This window comes from Natator depressus, chromosome 6 (genome assembly GCF_965152275.1).
Source record: "Natator depressus isolate rNatDep1 chromosome 6, rNatDep2.hap1, whole genome shotgun sequence".
NCBI classification, from domain to species: Eukaryota; Metazoa; Chordata; order Testudines; family Cheloniidae; genus Natator; species Natator depressus.
In genome coordinates this window covers 70333084-70352854 of record NC_134239.1, presented here as the reverse complement: position 1 = coordinate 70352854, position 19771 = coordinate 70333084, and the positions used below count along the sequence as shown (strand labels likewise).

Here is a 19771-nt window from a genome sequence, read left to right as displayed (position 1 = left end):
CCAACAAAAGTGGTAGTGTAGACAAAGGTGCTGGTGTAGGCTGGGTGAGGTAATATCTTTTATTGGACCAATTTCTGTTGGCGAGACAGACAAGCTTTTGATCTACACAGAGCTCTTCCTCAGATCAGGAAAGGTACTAAGAGCGTCCCAGCTAATTACAAGATTGAACAGATAGTTTAGCAAAAATAGTTACCACATATTCTGAGGGACCATTAAAGGTGAAGTGGCACATTAGGACAAAAAGCAGGGTTAGTGGATTACAGATTGTTGTAATAAGCCATAAGTCCAGTGTCATTCTAAAGACCATGGTTTTTAGTGTCTAGCAAAATTATGAAGTTATGTTCCCAGGCCTGTCTTCTGAAAGTGTTGTGCAGGTTTCCTTTGAGGATGGGGACTGATAGGGCAAATATAGAATGATCGCTTTGTGAAAAGTGTTCACCCTACCAGTGATATGATGTTTTTGTCTTTTATTATTTCCCTGGGTGAGTTCATTCGAGAGCATAGTGATTGTCTGGTTTCACCCACATAGCTGTTATTGGGGCAGTTAGTGCAATGGATGAGGTACACCACATGTTGTGATAGGCATGCATGGGACCCCGGGATCTTGAAAGGTGTGTGCAGGTTTTTCATCTGTAGTTCTGGCAGGGTCTGGTGCTGCTTTGAGTTGGTGGGTCCTGGTCTGTGTGGAGCTTGCTTCTGATGATGAATTTGGAGAGGCTGGGAGGTTGTTTGAAGGCCAGAAGGGTGGGTTTATGAAAAATTTCTTTCAGGATGGATTCACCATCAAGTATGGGTTGTAATGGTTTCATGACTCTATGGGTTTTAGCATGGGGTGGTAGGTGACAACTAGGGGTATGCGGTCGGAGGGAGTTATTGTGGCCTTCTCCTAGATCATACTCAACAATTTTAGTCAGTGTCCTTTTTTCGTTTCCAGCTCCATTCATTTAGATTTTCCAGCTCTTACTAGATGTGTTGGAACCTACCATGGAAGCAGTCCCTGAACTGCAAGGAGCCCAATGCCAATAGCCCAGCCCCTTGTGCTCCACAGGTTGAATACAGCAGGGAGATCTCAAAAGGCCTCTCCACTTCACCGATCTGAGCCATGAGTACTTTCCACTTGACCCTATAACAAGACAACAAACAGCAATCACACACATGTTGTGCACCTGGGTACTTCACCTACTTAGGCACCTTTGTAAACCCCACTAGGTGCCTATCTACATCATGAGGCACCTAAATACCTTTAAATATCTGGCCCAGGATGCTGACTCCCTTCCTTGTTTCTAGCTGCTAAATCGCTTTAAAAGGCAGCTAAAAATACATAAAATACATTCCTAATATTACATTTCCATGCAAGAAGTTGCTGTGCTAGCCACCAAGATGTTATGTCATTGTCAAAGGTCTATTGGATCACAAAAGGATGGGGAGGTGGTCTACACCATGGTGAATAGGAGGTTTGCACAAGACACTCTATGAAGATGTGGTGCATACTATGAAAACATGAGAGCCCCTGTTATAAGCACATAAAATTGTGTAGAAATGTCAGCAGCTTTAAATGTTTATGGCCTTTCCCATTTACGTCAGCCTGTGTTAACTGATTATCTACCTAATTCATTGCCAGTGTTTGACATCAACCACACACCCTTTCTCTGTCAGAGGATGCTGCTATCCTTCCCCATCTTCTCTCCCCCACCATCCCTTTGGAGGTTCACCCGCCCCTAATCAAAACCAGTGCAGCCCTCAACCTTTTCAGAAGATGAAAATATTTCCCCTTTTCACACTTTTGGCATTTCAGGCAGAATTATAGCTTTCCCAAGACTGTAATATCATTTCATTCCGTTTCAGAAATCTCCAGCTCTGAAGCACAACTCTATTACATCTGCCACAGAGCTAAGTAACCAAGAGCCTCCAGCAATGAGATGTGATTGTTTTACTGATTATTATATTACAGTGTAGCCTTCAGGAATCTTCAGCACTAAGCTAGAAATACATTTATCTCTGCCACAACACCACACAAAATCCAAGACCATTCAGCTCTGGACCACAGCACCACCATTTCCATTATATTACCTGCCATACTATAGCCACCATGTTCCTCCAGCACAGAGACGCAGCTTTGTTACCTCCACTGTAAAACAGCACATTGCCCACATTCTCCAACTGAGTCACGACTGCATCATCACACCAGAGCAGCCAGGAACCTCTAATACTCAGTCACAGTCACATTACCACCATTCTGTATTGCAGCAGATCATCCAAGAACCTCCAGCACTGACTCATGACTTCATGACCTCCATTATACATTATAGTACTGTATCCAACAAGCTCCAGCACTGAGACTTGACTCCATTAATTCCACTGTACAGTATGACAGCACAGCACCTAGAAACTGCAAGCGATATGTAGCTTTGCATCACCCAGAATGCTTACATGTACGCCTTGTTACCAAGGAGCACTGCCCAGGTATTCCCTAGGGCAGCTGTATTCTGATACACACACTCAGGTCCAAAGTCCAACTGCAGCAAGTTCTCTAAATGCATAAATATTGCACTTTCTTTGCTTGGTCCTGGTATCCAAACAGGGCCTATTCAGAGCCAATTTAATTTTCTTAATGGAATCAGGAACAAAACCTTTAGTATATACAGCAGAAGATGGATCATTGAAGCTGGCTTTCAGATAAGCCCAGCCTGGCAATACCTTTACTATCGATTTTACGTCAGGCTAGAGCTCAGTAACCTGGTTAATATTACTACACTTACAGATCATACAGACATTGAAACTGCTGTGGATACTCTTAGGGGCTCTCAGAGCCTGACATGTCTCTGGGCAATTTGCAAGGAAAGAATAAGAGTATGAACCTGAAAACAACTTGATGTTTAATTCAAGATAATTCAGGATGCATTGTGTGGCCCTAGTAATTTCTATTGTTCATCAATATTCTTAGCACTAGGAGGCTTGCAGCCTCTCTGTCTCCCTCTGTTGAACAAAGCTCTTTCCCCCCAATTCTGACCAGTCCCTTCTACTCAATGCCTTACTATCTCCAACAAAGAGAACTGCTGTTGAATTTCCAGGAACAATATTTAAGAGTCTGCTTTATTAAGAATGATGAGTTCAACTACACGAGCAGGAGAGTTGGAATGTTCTCTAAGCTAGAGGGATAGATTCTGACACAGATGTGACACTATGCTAAATCAGAGAACACCTGAAGTAGAAGCATTATATCAGCTATTTCATTTCTCTGGTGGCTGGTGTGAAAAAGGCAGCTAGGAGACTAAGGGAGTTAGCCAGCTGGTGAGTATCTGTACTTCTCTCTTATTGCTATTGATTAATTTTTGGGGGGAAAAAAGGAGAAACTTTTGTGTGCTGGGAACTTGCCTCCGAGTTTGGGAGGGCTCCAGGCTGCTTTGCTGTGTTTGGTGTGTGCACATGGAAGTTTGGTTGCTGACTGTCTGGGCTAGATCACCCTGCAGTTAGGTGAATAAGTGCCTGACTCCTAGCAGGGCTCTAGCGGGACTCTTTTAAGGGCCCTAGAAAGGCTCTTTGATGTGACACCAGAGCAGTTTTTTTGAATAGGCTAGTGATTACAGGTGGCTGAGGGAGAGGGGGTAAGTCACCTATTCCAGCTGTGTGTGGGGCTCAGGCTTTGAAAACCATGCAGACTCCCACCTGAGAAATGAAAGGAGTGAGCCAGCTGAGTTTAGCAGCAGAGGAAGGCAGGGAGGTAGGGTTTGTTTCAACTTACAGGTGCTCTGCAAGGAAGAACCTGCAAAGGGAGGAAAACAGCACATTGCCAAAAGCACTACTTGTTCTGCCTCTTCCTGCACGTGTGGGGGCCCTGGCTAGACAGGCATTCTGGCCCTGGAGGCTTCTACCCAGACACTGGTCTTGACTTGCTGGACATGTGTCCTGCATGTCCCTGATGAAGAAAGCCAGGCAGGGGAAGCCAGCTGGTGTAGAGAGGTGCCTGTTGGTAGAATCCCTCAGGAAGTAGGTAAGAAAGCTGCAGGAGGAGATGGCTCATTGGTATAGCATCCAGGAGCAGGAGGACTTCATCAATAGGATGCATATGGAGACATCCAGGATGGAGGATGCTAGCCAGCTACAGATGGCTACAGCGGCCCCCAATGGGGAAGGAGACCCAGCTGCTCTAAGGGGAGGAGACTGGTTGCTGGCCACCTCGAGCTGTAGGCAACACTTCATCGATCCAGTTCCCCATTGCAACAAGGTCAAGAACTGGGACTGGAAAAAGGAGGTGAGGAGCAGACCACAGTGGCTGAAGAAGAGGAGCCACCTGCCCCCAAGTCCAGGAGGCTCATGGTCACCACAAGCAAGAGGAAGAGACACGAGTGGTGTTATTAAGAACTCTCTTCTGAATGGGATAGAGGCATCCATCTGCTGACCTGACTTGATGTCCTTACAGGTGTGCTGTCTGCCTGGAACCTGCATCCAAGACATTACATAAAGGCTGCTAAAGCTCATCTGTTCTTCTTACCACTATCCCTCAGCCACCTGACTGGCACTAATGATACTGTCAAGTATAAACCTGAGCAGATCAACAGTGATTACAGGGCTCTGGGAGCAAGGGTGAAGGAGTCAGGGGTGCTGGTGGTGTTTTTGTCAATCCTTCCAGTTGAGAGTAAGGGCCCAGGCAGGGACAATGACATCCTTGAGATGACCAGTTGACTGCACAGATGGGTATCAATGACAGAGCTTTGGCTTCCTCGACCCTGAGATGCTGTTCCAGAAAGGAGGACTGCTAGGAAGAAATGGGGTCCACCTGACTACAAAGGGGAAGAGCATCTTTGCACACTGACTCTCCAATCTAGTAAGGAGGATTTTAATTTAGGTTAAAAGGAGGCAGGTGGCAAAAGCCCACAAGTAAGTATTAAAAAAAGGTGGAATGAACAGAGAACTAAGTGTTGGGGGGTAAATGGAAAATTATAATTGGGCTGTAGGAGCCACAAGAGGGATAACAGTGATGGAATCTGCTCATCATCTTAGATATCTATACATAAATGCAAGGCACGTCGGGAATAAACAGGAAGTACTGGAATTATTCGTACATGAGCTAAATTATGACTTAATTGGAATCACAGAGACTTGGGATAAATCTCATGACTGGGATATTGGTATAGAGTGGGTATAGCTTGTTCAGAAAAGAGAGGAAGGGAAAAAGGGAGGACATATTGCATTATGTATCAAGAATATATACACTTGTTCTGAGGTGCAGAAGGAGGCCAGAGGCAGAAGAGCTGACAGTCTCTGGGTGAAGAAAAAGGGTAAAAATCAGGGACAGTATCATGGTAGGAGGTCTACTGTAAACCACCAAATTAGGAAGAGGCGAGGATGAGGAGCTGGAACAATTAACAGAAATAACCAAAACACAAGACCCAATGTTAATGGGGGGGGGGGAGTGTCTTTAACTACCCAGACATCTGTTGGAAAAGTAATACGGCAAAACAGAAAATGTTTTTGGAATGTACTGGGGACTACTTTTTGTTTCAGAAGATGGAGGAAGTAACCAGAGGGACAGCCATTTTAGACTTGATTCTGACTAACAGGGAGGAATTGGTTGTGAATCTGAAGGTTGAAGGCAATTTGGGTGAAAGTAATCATGAAATAATAGACTTCATGATTCTACGGAAAGGAAGAAGGGGAGCAGCAGAATAAGGACAATGGCCCTCAAAAAAGCAGCCTTTAACAATCTCAGAGAACAGGTAGGTAAGGCTCCATGGAAAGAAAAGCAAAGTGAAAAAGGAGTTCAGGAAAGCTGGCAGTTTCTCAAAGAAACAATATTAAAGGAACAACAGCAAACTATCCCGATGTGAAGAAAAGATAGGAAGAATTGTAAGAGGCTGATATGGCTCCACCAGGAGCTCTTTTAATTACCTGAAAATCAAAAAGGAATCCTACAAAAAATGGAAATGGACAAATTGCTAAGGATGATTACAAAAGAATAGCACAAGCATGTAGGGACAAAATCAGAAAGGCTAAGGCACAAAATGAGTTACACCAAACAAGGGACATAAAAGGCAGTAAGGAGAGGTTCTATACATACATCAGGAGCAAGAGAAAGACTAAGGAAAAGGCCGGGGTGAAGGAGTTGGTAGCGCAGGTGGTGTTTTCATCCTTTACTTGGCAAGGAAGGGAAGCTAATAATGGGCAGCATTAAGAAGGCTGAAGTGTTAAATGCCTAATTTTGCTTCAGTCTTCACTAAAAAGGTAAATTGTGACCAGATACTTATCACAATTAATATTAACAACAAAAGGGAAAGAACACAATGCAAAATAGGGAAAGAACAGGATAAAGAACATTTAGGAAATTTGGATGTATTCAAGTCAGCAGGGCTGATGAAATTCACCTTAGCATATTTAAGGAACTAGCTGAAGCAATCACAGAACCATTAGCAATTTTCTTTGAGAACTCATGGACAGTGGATGAGTTCCCAGAGGGCTTGAGAAGGGCTAACATAGTGCCTATTTTTAAAAATGGGAATAAAGAGGAACCGTGGAATTCCAGACCAGTCAGCCTAACTTTGATACCTGGAAAGACATTGGAACAAATTATTAAACAATCAGTCTGTGAACATCTAGAGGATGATACAGCTATAAATAATAGCTAATGTAGATTTGTCAAGAACAAATAATAATACCAAACCAAACTAATTTCCTTCTTGGACAGGGTTACTGGCCTACTGAATAGGGGAGACGCAGTAGACATGGTATATCTTGATTTTAATAAGGCTTTTGACAGAGTCCCACATGACATTCTCATAAGCAAACCAAGAAGAGAGTCCAGAGGAAAGCAACAAGGAATGATGAAAGGTTTAGAAAACTTAGCCTATGAAGAAAGGTTTAAAAAACTGGGCATGTTTAGTACTGAGAAAAGCAGATTGAGGAGGGAGTTGATAACAGACTTCAGATATGTTAAGGGCTGTTATAAAGACAATGATCATCAATTGTTCTCCATGTCCACTGAAGGTAGGACAAGAAATAATGGGCTTAATCTGAAGCAAAGGAGGTTAGATATTAGGTTAGGTTAGATATTAGGAAAACCTTTCTAACTATAAGGAGAGTTAAGTAATGGAATAGGCTTCCTAAGGAGGTTGTGGAATCCCATCATTGGAGGTTTTTAAGAGCAGGTTAGACAAACACCTGTCAGGGATGATCTAGGTATACTTAGCCCTACCTCAGCACAGGTGATTGGATTAGATGATCTCTCGAGCTCTTTTCCAGTCCTACATTTCTATGATTCTAAGATTGCTTCAGGACTTCAGAATTTATTCAGAGATTACCTAAAGTATGAGAGGCTTTCTAGATAAAGATGTCAAACATCAATCCATCTCAGGCTCAGATTTGTCTCCTCTTAGGAATTGTACCCAAAGTCCATTTCAGAGAGGCACAGAAATCCAAGTTCCATATCTTCTCCTGTCAGGGATTATAGCACAGAGATCCAGTTCTAGCTCATTTCCTCTCTGAGGCTACACCCAGGGTCCATTCCAGGTTGCCACTGATTTAATCTCCTTGTTACAAGTGAACTAAGAGATTGAGGGAGTTTTCTCCATATCTGATCCTAGGGCAGACTTTGTTATTGGATGGGTTTCACTTTGGACAGTTTCCATTAAGTGGCAGACTGGATTGTGTTGACCCACATGACCAGAATGTAATAGATTCTAGGTATATTGGTGGCACCAACCCGAGATAAGCCTTATTTCAGTAGCAGAGAGCTCTTGCTGATGTGGATTATGGACCTGCTTCTACAGTCCTGAAATTTACATTCACACACGTAGAACAAGACCCAGCATCTAACTCTAGCAGTAACTTCTGATATCTGAGTGAGGATTATTGTCCCTTTAGCTGGTGTTGATCAATAATCAGGAATATGGGACTTCCTATACTAGAACAAACAAGTGATTTGTTTGCTCTGGTACCTTGTGTCCCACTGTGGCCAATGCCTAGTATTTTAGAGGAAGGAGGAAAAAATGAACACAATACACCTGGATATTTGAGCATTACCATACCATTGAAGAGAAAAGCACTTCCTGTCCCCAGGTAGTGGTCATCTTTTCCCCTGAAGAATGAGAATTAGCAGCTCCTCTTCATTCTAGATAGTGCAACTACAGATGCTATTTTAGGGTTTTCACCTATCCTGTTAAATTTAGACCAGGGGCTTTGATGTTTGGTTTGTTCCAGCCATCTCTCTTCACCATTTTTTCACCAGAAAGCTTTTACCAGAGACTGATCTGAACTGTGGGTATGACAGACAGAACAGTAGCTTCAGCACTACCAATCTGAGGATGGTTCACTGATCCAAGAGCTGAGCACCAATCAAAAAAGCACCTCCTTCTCATGCATAAAACACAAATGTAGGACAGAGCAGAATCCTAGGGAAAAAGCACTGTTGATGAATTCAGAAGGAAGAGCTGAATATTATAGGAGACCTGCAGAAACAGAAAGAGAAGAACACAGTGAAGTGTTCTGTCTGGAATTGGGGATTGGGTATGGCTTGACAACAGAGGGGGAGGATTATGGGGAAGGGCTGAGGTAGGCTTTTCTTTGGTTTCTGCCCACCTGAAAAGGTAGGAGTGCTAATTTTTTCTTCATATAAATTACTAATCATCCCTCAACAATATCATGTGGTAATGAGCTCCATAGGTTAACGATATGCTGCACATAGGCCTTATCCCTACACTCTCATTTGCTCATTGTACTTCCTGTTCTACTCCTAACTGTACAGTATTTTTTAGAAGCGGACAAAAACATTTAAAAATCCCAAACCATCCAAAAATCCAATTACTTCAGGCTGGTCTTCCTGTCATTTGATAGCACAAGACCTACAGATATAAAAGAGAAAGCTGGTCTTGGGCCATGTACCTGCCATAGAGAAGCTAGATCTATATGCAACAGTGACTCTTATTTGTTCTGCTACACACACTAAACTAGGTTTCCTTTGTCCACCCTGGACTTGTATAGAGATTTCTGAAATCAATCCATTGTAAAAGAAAAAGAAAGGAATCTCATTTTTTCCAAGGGTCCCTAATTCCACCCCCTTGTTTTCCCTACTTCCACATATTTTAAACATGACTGAAGTATATTACATATTTTAGATGTCTTTAAAACTAAGCCCCTGACCACCTATGATTGTTACAGGTCCCTTTCAGCTTTTCGCTCCTTTCATGAAAGCAAAGGTGTTAACCCAATGTCCTGACAAATTTCCATTGAGCAAATTAGGTTCTACCTACTTAAATTCCACTGTAATTTTAATTAGAGAGGATGAACTTAACTTCATATCCTAAAGCTGTTGTGGCAGTCTTCAGGTAGGCTATTAAACAGCTGCTATTTTCCATTCCAGAGATAGCCGCATGTCAGTGATGGGTGAAGTGATCACTATTGATACTGAACAGCTAGGTACTTGTGAGGAGCACTCAATCAATCAATAATAAGCAGAAATGGACCTGTGAATCTAGCTGCCTCAGCCAGCAGAGACTAGTCACATGCCTGAAGTGGCATGGGCAGTCGTTGGGGGGTAAGAATGACATCAGAAGACAACTTTTTCCCTGCTACACTGGCAAGGAGACATCTGGAGGGGGAAGGGCCCACCTAGAAAGGAAGTGAGCAAGAACTGAAAATAGGAGAGGAAGGGATTTGAGGGTTAAGAATTAAATTTTAATTTGGCTCACCAGAACAGGAGTCTTGGCTGGGTTTCTCTATAGCAACAAAAGGTGGTGCCAGGGAATTCAAGGAAAACAAGAGCAAGGATCTGTTGGTGGAATTCTCAATGGGAGCCAATCATGTGATATAAACAAAGAGCTTACAGTGTACTTAACCCATGTCCCTCAAAGGCAGGTAGAAGGAAAGGACAGCAAGCACAAGGATGATTGCCAATAAACAGTCATGTGGGCTCCCCTCCCTCTCTTTCTCTGTTAGAACTCCGTCTCCCTGTTGCACTTCAAAGCACCCTCTTGGTTCCCATCTCATGTGCATTCTGACACATTCAGGAATGAAAAAGTAACCATGGGGAAGACCAAAGTAAGGAACATCCAGGCTAAGGTTTGGTATTGCCTGATTTTCTTATCTGCATTCTCTTCCTCTCTCTTTCTATGCTATCTCTTCTACCCTGCCCAGAGTTTTACAGATTGACCAGAAGCAAATACCCCTGAACTCTGGAAAAGTCTGGATCAGCACTGGGAACTGAACTTTGTGACTTAGGCTCTACTGTTATACCTAGCTCCTCCACCCAGGGAGGCATCTCAGAAAGGAGCAGCCTTTGAAAAGAAAGAAGATGAAGAATTTTTCATTCATGGCCAAAGCCTTAGGGGCCAGATGCTTGGTTCCAGTAAAGCCACTGTTGAACCCTCTAGCATTGTGAAGGAGCCAGAAAACTGGCCTAACCAGTTATTAGATGATTCTCACAGCACAGGGGGAGCCTTTGGGTGATGGACAGCTGATGAGTGGCTCTATAGATGTTCAACAATTTGGGGATGAGGTCTGAACCGTGTGGGACATTTTGCATTTTGGAGGTGGAGGAATAGCGACCCCACTGTACTTGATCTGTGAGAAAGGACTTGTGGCCTTTCAGGGCATTTCTATTCACCCTAGAAGTTTCTTGGTGGTGATGACTGATGGTATCAACTGCTGCTGACGGTCCAATGGGATGAGTATGGATGTATTTCCTTTAACTATGGAGACTGTTTTTTGGGAAACACGCCCTCTGCCAAAAGTTCACCCACACCAACAGTGGCTGAGGAGTATGCTGCTGGAGTATCAGACTGCATGCTCTGCCCGGGAATGTGCACTGACAATCCTTTTCAAGCAGATACTGGTGGTAAGAGGGGAAGAATGATGATAGTTAGAACTACGCCAAACCATGTGAAATTTAGCTCTTGTGATCAGGATAACCCATGACATTGCTTAGAGAAATCGGCCCATTACTGAGGGAGCATTTTGGACTCAGTAGATTTGAGGCCTATAATCTCAGCAACAGTAAGTGAATCAGATGAAATAGAGGCATCGTTACCCTACTGAAGGTTTGGGAGGAAGTTAATAAATGAAATTAATAGGCAGCAAGTTTAAAACAAACAAAAGGAATTATTTCTTCACACAATGCACAGTCAACCTGTGAAACTCCTTGCCAGAGGATGTTGTCAAGGTTAAGACTATAACAGAGTTCAAAAAAGAACTAGATACATTCATGGAAGATAGGTCCATCAATGGCTATTAGCCAGGATGGGCAGGGATGATGTCCCTAGCCAGAAGCTGGGAATGGGCGACAGGAGATGGATCACTTGATGATTACCTGTTCTGTTCATTCCCTCTGGGGCATCTGGCACTGGCCACTGTCGGAAGACAGGAGAAGACAGGGCTAGATGGACCTTTAGTCTGACCCAGTATGGGCCGTTCTTATGTAAGTGTAACCCACTGGTCAAGTGGATGTTATACATTCTCTTCTGTGTCTTATCCCCAAAGGATGAGAGTCTGTTACAGCCAGCAGCTCTGGAGGCTACTTCTTTAGATCACGCTGTGGCGACTCATGCGTTTAGCTCTGGAGGTTCTCAGTTCAGTCCTCAGAGTTGGCCACCACAGAATCAGTGACTTTGGGGAGAGAGAAGCGGAGCAGACTTTGCTAGAAGCAATGCCCTAAGGGAACTGCCCCTCAGGCAACATTTAAATAGCTGCAGGTAGCTAGCCTTACCAGGTGTTCTCCTCTTGCCCAGCTCTCAGAGGGATGATTATGTTCCGGTTTGTCTCCACATGTCGGATTTCAACTGTGAATCCCTGAAGAGCAGGAGCAGTGCCCTGTGAATATATGGCCAACTCCAGCAAGCAGGACTCCAGGCTCCATGGCAGGATGGGGCTATGCAGACTGAACTCACATCTATCCAAGAACCTGCTGGTGTTTAGGAGGAGAATGTCCCCTGAAGGAAAGAAGGGAAGAGTACAAGGGGAGAAGACATGAAAAGAGGAAACAAGAGGAAAGAGGGATTGAAAGAAGCAGTGGTGAAAAAGGAGAGGAGAAGAAAAGACAAGAAAAAAGTAGAGAAGATAAAAAAGTGAAAGAAGAATTAAGTTAAAAAAGAAAGAAAATAAGTAGAGAACAGATCGAGAGAGAGAGGAGAGAAGAAAAGAGAGGAAAAGAAACCAAGGAGAGAGAAGGAAAAAGAAGGGAGGAGGCAACAGATATAATACTGGTTAGAAACACAACACAGACATGAGTAAGCGCACAAATATGAGGAGTCAGCTTAGCCTTGTCAAGGGGCTGAATTTCCTGGGAGTCTCACCCTCTGTAGTTAAAAGTGGCTTCTTCTGACTGTGGTGGAAACAAAGCTAATTCACAAAGGGCCTGAACCACAAGAACATAAAGATTATGGGCCAAATCCCAAGAGGTGATGAATACCTGGGACCTAACAGTGAAGAGTGCTGAGCATCTACAGTTCCCATTAAAGGCAAAGTGAGCTGAAAGGGCTTGGAATACTGCAGACTTGGGCCCCTTCAAATACTATTAGCTACACGAGGAGTTGAATTTCCCTAGCTTTTCTCAGGGTCTGGAAGTAGCTACCTATGGAAGTAGCTACACTGTGCATTGCTGACAAAAGAGGAGGGACTTGCCAATAACTGTGGTTCTTTGAGAGAGTTGCCTTTGCCTTTCAAATGTTGCAGTATGTGCATTGTATAAAAATGGGCTGTGTTCAATATGTATCAAGTTTCACATTGTACATTGCAGTATGAGCAAGGCTGCCACACAGTAAATATTCCATAAATCTATGCAATGTGCTCAAGTCTAGTGTTCTATAAATATATGGAAAAATCAATGGCTTTTTTAATATACACATGATTCTTAGTGGTGTGTTCCCTAGAGTTCAGAGTGGGATTTCATGATGGTTTCATGTAAGCAGGTATAGTCTATGTGGCAGTCTGAGAGAGACAAGGGAGGATGGCCATAGACATCTGTGTGTGCACATGTGTACCCCCTTGGGAATGAACTGGAAGTTTGTCTACCTTCTATGTCTCCTCTGGATGAATGGTTCTCCAGAACTTGATGCTGCTGCTGCCACACCAAGGCCCTCACTGAAGATGGGACCCAGTCTGGTTTTCCGGAGGTGTCCGTAGATGTTACCCAGGAGCAGATGGACCCATAGGTACAAGAGGTTTCTGGGATGAGAAAGAGAGAGAGAGAACTTTTCACTGGTATGCCACCTGGCTCCAGGGAGGGTGTCAGCCCAGGATGTTAATGAGCAGATCTAGATTCATGAGTCCATTCATACATTCTAAGGCCAGAAGTAACTATAGTGACCACATATATGTATGTATATATGACATGTATGAATGTATATATGATATGTATGACACAGGCCAGAGAACTTCCCCGAAATAATTCCTAGAACATATCTTTTAGAAAAACTACCTTAATTTAAAAATTGCCAGTAATGGAGAATCCACTGTGACCTGTGGTAAATTGTTCCAATGGTTAATTACTCTCACGGTTAAAAATTTATGCCTTATTTCCAGTCTGAAATTGTCTAGCTTCAACTTCCAGTCATTGGATCATGTTATACCTTTTGCTGCTAGACTGAAGAGCCTATTATCAAATATTTGTTCCCCATGTAGGTACTTATAGACAGTGATCAAGTCACCACTTGACCTTCTCTTTGTTAACTTAAATCAGGGGTGGCCAACCTGTGGCTCCAGAGCCACATGTGGCTCTTCAGAAGTTAATATGCGGCTCCTTGCATAGGCACCGACTCCGGGGCTGGAGCTACCGGCGCCAACTTTCCAGTATGCTGGGGGGTGCTCACTGCTCAACCGCTGGCTCTGCCACAGGCCCTGCCCCCACTCCACCCCTTCCCATCCTCTCCCCTCAACCTGCAGTGCCTTTGCTCCACCCCACTCCCCCACAGAGCCTCCTGCATGCCACAAAACAGCTGATCGGGAGGGGGAGGCACTGATCAGCGGGGCTGCCAGTGGGCAGGAGGTGCTGGGAGTGGGGGGAGCTAATGGGGGGCTGCTGACGTATTACTGTGGCTCTTTGGCAATGTACATTGGTAAATTCTGACTCCTTCTCAGGCTCAGGTTGGCCACCCCTGACCTTAATAAACTGAGCTCCTGGCATATATCACAATAAAACACATTTTCTAATCCTTTAATCGTCCTCATGGCTCTTCTCTGAACCCTCTGCAATTTAACAACAAAATAGTCTGTGACATCTCAGGTAAAAAGGAACTGTCAGAGGGAAGAGAGGAAGCTGCCCATGGATAAGAATGATGGAGATTCTCCTACCTGATGTGGGGAAAAGGCCAACCTAGGGAGACAACCCTGGACCTCTTTGGCCGGTGTAAATCAGCATACTTCCACTGAAGTCAGTGGAGCTAAACCAGTTTACACCTGTGGAGGATCTGGCCCACTTGTAAGTACAATCCTGAACAAGAGTGACATCCAGCATAGCAAAAGAATTGAAAGAGGATGGAAACAGACCCCTCACATTGTGGGACACAGAACTCAGGAATTTCTCAAATAGAAGAGCTGAGTGTATGAAACTCAGCGAGATGAGAGGTGTTATGTAAAGCCTCCGCTCAATCCCGTAGACTGCGATTGTAAGATTTGTAACCTTTCAGTCATTGCTAGTATGATCATTAAGTTCTGTAACCTTCTGCAAACTTTGTAACTTTAGGTTTCAGAGTAGCAGCCGTGTTAGTCTGTATTTGCAAAAAGAAAAGGAGGACTTGTGGCACCTTAGCGACTAACCAATTTATTTAGCATAAGCTTTCGTGAGCTACAGCTCACTTCATCGGATGTATTCAGTGGATTGCTCAAATAAATTGGTTAGTCTCTAAGGTGCCACAAGTACTCCTTTTCTTTTTGTAACTTTAGTTATTGTTAGCATAGCCTTTTAAGTTTTGTAACTTTTGCGAGCTCTGTAACCTTTTCAGTTACCCTTTGTATGAACCTCCAAGCTTTGCAATATTCCATCACGCGATCAGAGAGAGTGAGTGTGTGGGGGAGATAAGGGAGTGTGAACAAAGGAGTGTATGTGGGACGGGGCAGAGAGGAACTGCTAGGAGAACAGAGCCCAGAGCCAGGTGTGTCTGATGTAATCTGCCCTGAGAAGGCAATCATGGGGTACTGTAAAGAAAAGAAGAACCTGGAATGCATGAAAGGAACAAGGTCTGGGAATACTTCTCAGTGACAGACACAGAAGGAAAACTCAGTGTACGTGACAGGAGCTACCCAGTTCCTCCAAAAGGAAGAAGGCATGCACGCAAGCCCCCTGCTTCTTGACCTGCTTGCCGGCCTGGATCCGTGACCGCAGGCGGACACACCAGATCTACTATGCTTTGGCTTCTCAGCTTCCTCTGCTGTCTCCGGTAACTCTCCACCTGCGTGAGTGTGTGGTTGCATGAGGGTATGAATGTGTGCGGGGATGAATAAGATCCATCCCTTTTCTGTTTGATCCAATAGTGGCATTTAATAAAACCAATATAAGTGTAACCCTGGGTTGGTTTCTAGGGAAACTGAGGTAATATTAGTGGTGGAGAATGTGGTCAACCACCAATAGGGTACACTAGTGGAAAGGGGTGCCAAGGAGTAGAGAGCTTGAGCGGTGCTTGCTGCCCCTTCCTGATTTTGGGCATGGTGCCGCTGTTTAGAAAGGGAAAGAGCCCCCCCAAATCCACAATGGAGGGAAAAGGGGCAAAATTTCCCCTCCTCCTCCGGGCACACTCCAAGGGTGTTGACCCATGGGTCCCAGGGGCGGTTTCATCAGGGGACGTCATGGTGGACGTAGAAAATATGTACCAGAAATATTGTGAGTTTTAACATCCGGATTCAAAGACTAAGGATCGGGCGGTGGCATGGTGGTTGTGGCAAATGTGTTGTGCTTGGCAAACTGCTAAAGCTGATTATAATTCTGAAACTATGCAAGTGAGGCAGGAGTTGGAGCAGCAGGATCCCTGGGATCAGGGACAAAGGCGCCACTCCGATATGACCCCAGAGACTGAGAAGGGACATATGGTATGACCCAGACCCGGGATGGCTGCCAGATGGGCTGGGAGCTCAGCCAGCCCCAGTGGCAGCTGTGCAATGGTTAACTTTCCCAGCCCAGGGAGGGAGCCCCAGACCTATAACTAGGGTAACTCTGGAGAAAATAGCCTTGACCCCTGCAGAGATAACTTCTCCGGCTCAAGGGTTAGGGCCAGCCAAGGCGAGCACATTCTCGGAATGGGCATATCAGTTTCTGATGGCGATAGAGGATCAGGGGAGGCTAAACACAGAGGAGGTTAGGAAGCTGTTGAGGACGGCATCCACACTACTGGGGTGCAATATGAGAATCGCACTGCGGACGCAGGCAGCCAGATGGTGGCAGTCCCCATTTGCGTTGGTTTGCAATTTGGCTCAGAGAGAGGCACTGCAGGAGGTCAGCCGCCAGTATGCAGCAGGCTCCCCCGCTCTGGGGGAGGCCCCTGACATCTTTGTGGAGAGAATGGTATTAGTGTGATTGTTAACTGGGCGGTATCCGGCCCACCCAGGGGGGAGCGATCCCCAGGACCCTGTCCAAGATTATGATTCCAATGGCCGAATTAAGGCTTATTGCAGCAATGTTGCCCGAACATGTTCAGATGGCTATGGAAGTGCGGAGGCAGGGAGAGCCCCTAGACATATCACACCTTAAGGAAGCAGCACGCCAGACCACCAGAGCAGCCCCAGCGCCTCGACACAGGCGCCACCAATCAGACACCAGTCAGCTCCGCATACAGTTGTGGATAGCCTTAAAGGATCAGGGGGAACCCATGGGCCAATGGGACAGGAAGCCCATGGAGTCCCTAGCACTCCATTGTATTCAGCTGGAGTTGAAGCTCCTGGAGCTGAGGGGCAATATTGGGGCCAAAAAACAACCTCAGATTGGGGGGGGGGCGACTCCCTGAGTCCACTGGGAGAGGAAAGGGATGGACCTGGGTGGGACCTCTCCAGGTGGATTCGGGAGGAAGGTTGCATGTGCGCCTTCAGGTTGGGGGGCCATATGAGTGCCCTGAGACATCTGAACTGGATTTTGTGGTGCTGGTGGACACTGTTGCGGCTGTCTCACTGCTTCCCTGTCCCGTGCCGGGAGTACCAATCCAGGGAACCATTGAGATCTAGGGATTTGATGGCACCTTGGCGCAGGGACAAGTGTTGGGATGAATGGTCACCCGGGTGGGGAATCTTACCCGAAGATGGCCTTGGATTTATAGCCCCACAACCACAGAACCAATTTTGGGCATAGATTGCTTGCAGGAGGGAGGAATAGTGGTTGATGGTGCTAACAAAGGTTTATGGAGGACCCCAAAGAAAGACTGGACCCCTGAAGTAAGGAAGGGAGATACTGGATTGCTGACGCATAGTATGTTGGGAGAGGCTGCAGTGACCAGGGATAGCAAGGAGGAATGGAGGAAGCGTTTTCCCCAGGCATGGGCGGCCCACAAGCTGGACTGCTGTAAATGGACTGGGGAACCAGTGAAAATAGAAGGACCAGCAGTCCCCCCACAGAAACAATGTCCTATCCCCGCTGCAGCACGCCAGGCTGTAGCAGAGACAGTTAGAGAGCTGGAAGGGCAGGGAGTAGTGAAAAGAACAACTTCCTCCTTTAAATCCCCCATATGGCCTGTGAGGAAAGCTGATGGGGTCTCATGGAGACTGTCGACTATCAGAGAGTCAATGTGATGACCCCTCAGCGGGCGCCAATAGTCGCAGACATGACCCAGGTGTTGCAAGACATACCAAGGGAAGCTAAAAGATTTTCTGTATTGGATTTGTCTAACTGTTTCTTTGCTATTCCACTTGACGAAGGATCGCAGGACTGATTCACGTTCCATGTGGATGGGGTATAGTATTGCTTTACCCGTATACCCCAGGGATTTCATAGTGCCCCCGCTATTGCGCATAAGGTAGTGACCCAAATGTTAGAGCATCTCCCTCCAGGGGATAAGGGGTGGGTGGTCTCATATGTGGACGATATCCTGATTGGGAAGTGTGTCCATCGAGGACAGCTCAAGCATGTAGGGGGAACCGCACCGACTCCATGTTCCTCTCTACGATAGCCTACGGTTTACAATGTTTAAGTCTTTTTCGCAGCTTGTTGTTTTTCAGGGCACCAGAAAGAGCTGGTACCAGCTGAAGGACAACTGAAACATACCATGGTGCATCGTCACGACAAACTTCTACGTTGTCTTATGTTTGTCTTGTAGTGCTCGTCTCATTGCTAGCATTAGGGTGTCTGGGGTTTGGGAAAAGGGAAGATACCGCATTAGGCAGGGAACAGCAACAAACCATACTCACAGCCCCTTTTAACTCTAACTGGACCCCTCCCTCTCCCTACCCCTCTGCCTCCTGCCAAATTGTCAATCACACCCCTATCCCCGTGGTGGCCACCTCTGTCCAAAAGCCTGTGATACATCAAGTTTGTAACTATCTCTTAACCGAGGGTATGAATGCGTTGAATGTGTGCGTGTATGAATAAGATCCATCCCTTTTCTGTTTGATCCAATAGCGGCATTTAATAAAACCAATGTAAGTGTAACCCTGGCTTGGTTTCTAGGGAAATTGAGGTAACAAGAGGGTCTTGGAGCCTGGGTTCCAGCCTGAGCAGAAACATCCATACTGCTGCTCTAGCCAGCCCAAGCCCCACAAGCCCAAGTCAATTGACCTGAGCTCTGAGCCTTGGTACCAGAGGCTTTTCTTTGTCATGTAGACATACCTTAAGGGTTGTAAAATGGACGTCCTTCAGAACAGTTTCACCACCCCTAATATGAGGCGGGGAGAACCCCTACTGACTGGAACCCATAGAGCTCATTCACAGTACTGAGAGCAGCACAGTATCCTGGCCAAGTCGTTTTTCATAATCAGCATATTATAAACCAGCAAAGAACTAATTCGCTGCTGCTTTATCAATCTGATACAAGGTCCCTGCAGGAACATCAGCTGCCAAATGCTCTCATTCACACATATGCACAGTGAGATGAACAAGTATTGCAGGCTAATATTCATTCAGGTGGTAATTATTATTATAGCACGTAGAGGCCTCAAGGGCTGTATATATTCTCTACTTCCCAATGAGGGACCGAGTCCAAGGAAGGAAGGACAATAGGAACCAGTCCCTAGGGAGAGAATTAAGGTTGGGGAAGTAACAGGGCCAGTCTTATGGACCGTAAGTGAAGGATGGGCAACAAAGAGCAGGGTAGAATTCAAGTTGGTTTGGTACTTTAAGGTGAGAATCTGCTAACTCTTTTTGTTGGTTTAAATTTCCAGCTGTATACAAACTAAGGTTTTCCTGTGGGAATTTACTTGACTAAGAACATAAGAAATGCCATACAGGGCCAGATCAGTGGTCCACCTCGCCCAGTATCCTGTCTCCAACAGTGGCCAGTACCAGAGCTACAGGTGGAGTGTACAAAAAAGGGAAGCTGGAGTGATTCATCCCTATCTTCTCCTCCCAGCGTCTGGCAGTCAGAGGTTTACGGTTGCCCAGAGCATGGGGTTGCATCCCTGACTGTTTTAATTAATATCAACTGATGGGCCTATCCTTCATAAACTTATCAAGTTCTTTTTTGAAGTCAGTTATACTTTTGGCCATCACCACATCCCATGGCAATGAGTTCCACAGGTTAACTGTGCGTTGTGTGAAAAAGTACTTCCTTTTGTTTGTATTAAACCTGCAGCCTATTAATTTTATTGAGTGACCCCTGTTTTTTGTATCATGGGAAAGGGTGGATAACACTTCTCTGTTCTCTTTATGCACACAATT

The 19771-nt window shown here is 45.3% G+C and overlaps 1 protein-coding gene across 1 annotated transcript in view; it reads right to left on the bottom strand.

Moving 5' to 3' along the window:
- The window catches only part of LTK (leukocyte receptor tyrosine kinase), a 167214-nt gene that overhangs the window by 81822 nt on the left and 65621 nt on the right, over positions 1-19771 (bottom strand). Inside the window, exons 3-5 of the mRNA XM_074956685.1 lie at positions 12997-13149; positions 11693-11915; positions 984-1123 (exon numbers count right to left, since the gene is read on the bottom strand). Coding sequence (XP_074812786.1) covers positions 984-1123; positions 11693-11915; positions 12997-13149 — 516 coding nt within the window. The remainder of the gene's footprint in view (positions 1-983; positions 1124-11692; positions 11916-12996; positions 13150-19771) is intronic.